The sequence below is a fragment of the Notothenia coriiceps genome, unplaced genomic scaffold (genome assembly GCF_000735185.1).
Source record: "Notothenia coriiceps isolate Sejong01 unplaced genomic scaffold, NC01 NC01_scaffold00002344, whole genome shotgun sequence".
Lineage (NCBI taxonomy): Eukaryota > Metazoa > Chordata > Actinopteri > Perciformes > Nototheniidae > Notothenia > Notothenia coriiceps.
Genome location: NW_011335045.1, coordinates 1 through 3,651, shown reverse-complemented (window position 1 = coordinate 3,651; position 3,651 = coordinate 1). Strand labels below are relative to the sequence as shown.

Below are 3,651 nucleotides of genomic sequence, written 5' to 3'. Positions count from 1 at the left end.
TTTTTTTTTCAAGCTTTATACCCAGAATCAGCAATTTCGTAACAGGAAGTGAAATAGAGGGATATGAGGCATGGCTAGAATGGGTGATCTGTTTGGTATTTTGAGCAAAACACTTCATAGGCATGTTTTTTATATATCTGAGACCTATGCTATTGCCTAAAAATAGCATGATAGTTCCACTTTAAACGATAATACAAAAAGAAAAAGAAAGATAGGAAGTTCCTTGCCCACGCCACCCCAGACTGGAGGAAGTGTAAGCCATTTTAAATTATAACAGTGGGACTCATGGCTGGCTGGCAGGTTTAATTACTATTCTGTTTAAAGTATTTAGTTGTGGGATGTTGTGTACAGATCCATATGCTTTTTTTATAACCAACCTATTTATTGTTTTCTAGTAGTCCTAATCATAGGTGTGCATATATGTACAATCTTAATTTTCATGAATGATACCACCAGATCAGCAGCTCTTTTAATCGCCTCTAATGTTTCCCTATCCTCCGTTCTTCAGGTATCTTCACAGGAACGTGGATTTGGAACGAATAGACGAATTCGCTTTTTATGGCGTGATTCACGGCCCAACGCATCTGTGAGTGAATGTAGAGAATGTGCTAAGAAAAGAACCTTTTGTTCCCATCAAACACTATCTTTATGTGTCACATACTGATAAATATACAGGAACAAGCGTACCCTAAAGAATAATCTGAACTCTTTATCTTCTAGAGACCTTTCAGAAACCAAAGTTAGCTCTCTGCCTTCAATAGGTATGGAGACCATTGAAAAGCTCCAGATTAAAAACACTTGGGCCCTCAAAGTTCCTCCCCCCTTTAGAGCCTTCCTCCACTTACAGAGCGCTGAATTGACCTTCCCCAGCCATTGTTGTGGTCTCAAAATGTTGAAGAGATGGAGAGGGTAAGTAGGAGAATTTAAAGTGTTGGGAAATATGTTCCCACTGTGACGTGTTTTCAAGTTATTGTCCTTCACATACCAAACTCTCCTCAGGCTCTCTTTATCTGTTTGTTTTGGAGTACTCACAAATACTGAGGATTCAATGAATTGAGTTCAAGTATTTTCCTGTCAGCATTGTAATGATTTTACATTTAAACATGGTTCTGTGAAAAGAAAACCTTTGCACTGTGAGTCACTTGACAATTGCAAGGTCCTCTTTCACCCTGAGCATTAGCATATCCCAGAAAAACCTCCAGGCCACCACACCACACTTATAACACAAATAATGTTTAGATATTTATTTGTGAATGCTGATCTGTGAATTTGGGGATTATTGTCATTTTAGGTCGTTATTTTTCCTACTTTTCTGGCCATATTGGCTCGTTTATTAATCTTTTTATAGATGTGTTGTGCTTTTAAACAATAATTTAAAATTATGTAATCATGATTAGGTTTATCCTTTGACGTTGTTACATGTATAGGTAATTATTCTGACAGATTAGGTATTGTGAATGCCCGATATGTGCAAACAAAGTTAAGGACAAAGGGCATTTTTGCTTTTCTTTCCCCCTGTCAACACTTTCTGGTGTATAAGAACTATGTAGGCTAAAATAATGTACCTCTTGCATGCATTTTAAGAAATGTGGTTGTTCATTCTCTGATTAATAATCCCTATCTCTGTTTTCAAGACACTCTGAAGCCGTTTTTTGCAACCTGACTCGGACTGCATTGAAAAAGCTGCAGGACTCCTCTCAGAAATATCCAGTTAACGAAGTGTACCAGCATCTCAAAGAAAGCTCTGCTCCTCCAGCTCATGGGAGCAGATATCACAACCACTTGTACGACAGCCCCACGTGCGCGACTGAACAGGCTCAGAATGAGGGTTTGTTTTACGTGGAGTTGCCTACCGAGCATCTCAGTGAAGGGTTTGACTTTGCTCTGTGTGATGAACTTCGTACGGATACTCACAGACTCCTTTGTACCCCCCTGCCTGATGCTTTGAACCCCTGTGAGGATGTGATGAGTCAAGGCTTCCTGCGGGTGTTAGTCTGGGTGGTCAGTCTGTTAGCTATCTCCGCTAACTTCCTGGTGATGTTCATCCTGCTGACCAGCCGGCAGAAGTTGTCCGTCACCCGCTTCCTCATGGGTCACCTAGCGTTCGCAGACTTTTGCATGGGGACATACTTACTGTTCATAGCATCTGTGGACCTCTACACACGCTCCCATTACTACCACTATGCTATCGCCTGGCAAACAGGAAGTGGCTGCAATCTAGCAGGAACGTTATCAGTGTTTGCCAGCGAGCTATCAGTGTACACATTAACGCTAATCAGCTTGCAACGTTGGCATGCAATCTTCTACGCAATGAGGCCAGACAGGAAGATGAGGCTACGCCATGCAGCTGTGCTAATGCTAATCGGCTGGTTGCTGTGTTTGATCCTAGCTCTGCTGCCAGTACTGGGAGTGAGCAGTTTCCAGAAAGTGAGCATCTGCTTGCCCATGGACACTGAAACCACCGCTGCTCGGACCTACGTGGTGTCGTTGCTCATGGTTAATGTTGTTGCTTTCATGGTGGTGTGTCTATGTTACCTCCACATCTACTGCATGGTGCACAATCCCCAGCACCAGTCCAGCAGATGCGATACGACCATGGCTAAACGCATGGCGGTTCTGATTTTCACCAACTTCCTGTGTCTGGCTCCCATCTGTTTCTATGGCTTGTTTGCAGCGCTCCACCAACCATTGATGACCATCACAGACTCCAAGGTGGGACTTCCTCTTGAGATTCTTATTTTATTTTTAAAGGTCACCCATTATGCAAAATCCACTTTTTCACATCTTGTATACATAAACATGTGTCCCCTCTAGGGATGGGTATCGTTAAGGTTTTAACGATACTACTACTTTTATCCATACCGCTTATCGATCCGGTCCTTTAACGGTACTCTTATCGGTTCTTTAAAAAAAAAAAAAAGGTAAATTGTAAATAATGTGAATTTACAGAACTGCAAAAAACAAACAAAAAACAAGTATTTACTCTTACTGCATAAATACAGTGGTACAGAGCAGCACAGGTGGGGCATACAGGTATGCTGCAAAAGGCCTAACGGTTCGTCTGGAGGAAGATTAAGGTATATAACATACCTGACGTGGAAACGTTACTCGTGGACAGGGCTACAGAGCTACTAGAAAGACAGTCGAAAACAATGCATTTCTCCGTCTGGATGTGGTGCACTTTTGATAAATGTTTAGACAAATTGCTCGTGTTACCGCCCTTACATGCTAAACTCTTATTGCACTTTTGCCAACGAGCATTGTCCACATCGAGACGGGTAAAGTTTAACCACACCTTGGAGCGCTTAGTTCTCTCTGCTATCTCCGCCGCGTGTGTGTTGCCATGCATGTAGCAGCCGCGTGTGTGTAAACTGCCCCCCCCCTTGTTGGCGAAACTAAAGCTGCAATATATAATGTTTATGTAGCGATAATACATATGACATATTTTTTAAATGTCTCCAGTACCGATAAAAAGACCGATAACGTTGGAGCTTAACGGTACCACGGTCTTTAATAATTCAGCCCCGGGTCCCCTTTAATACCGGGGCTCGTTACCGATCCCTACTCCCCTCTGTGGAAAGAGACTCTGAAAGTTTCAGGAACAAAGATTCTCTCTCTTTTTCTCCTGATCCATTTCTATAAAAAGCTGTC

General features: G+C 42.2%; 1 protein-coding gene across 1 annotated transcript; it reads left to right on the top strand.

Moving 5' to 3' along the window:
• Nucleotides 1-241: 241 nt before the first annotated feature.
• On the top strand, nucleotides 242-2,712 carry LOC104967186 (thyrotropin receptor-like; the record flags this gene model as incomplete). The annotated part of the gene is made up of 4 exons (XM_010796606.1): nucleotides 242-253; nucleotides 509-586; nucleotides 721-909; nucleotides 1,635-2,712. Coding segments are annotated over 4 exons (1,357 nt in total), but the record flags the coding sequence as incomplete, so codon positions are not given.
• Nucleotides 2,713-3,651: the final 939 nt, after the last annotated feature.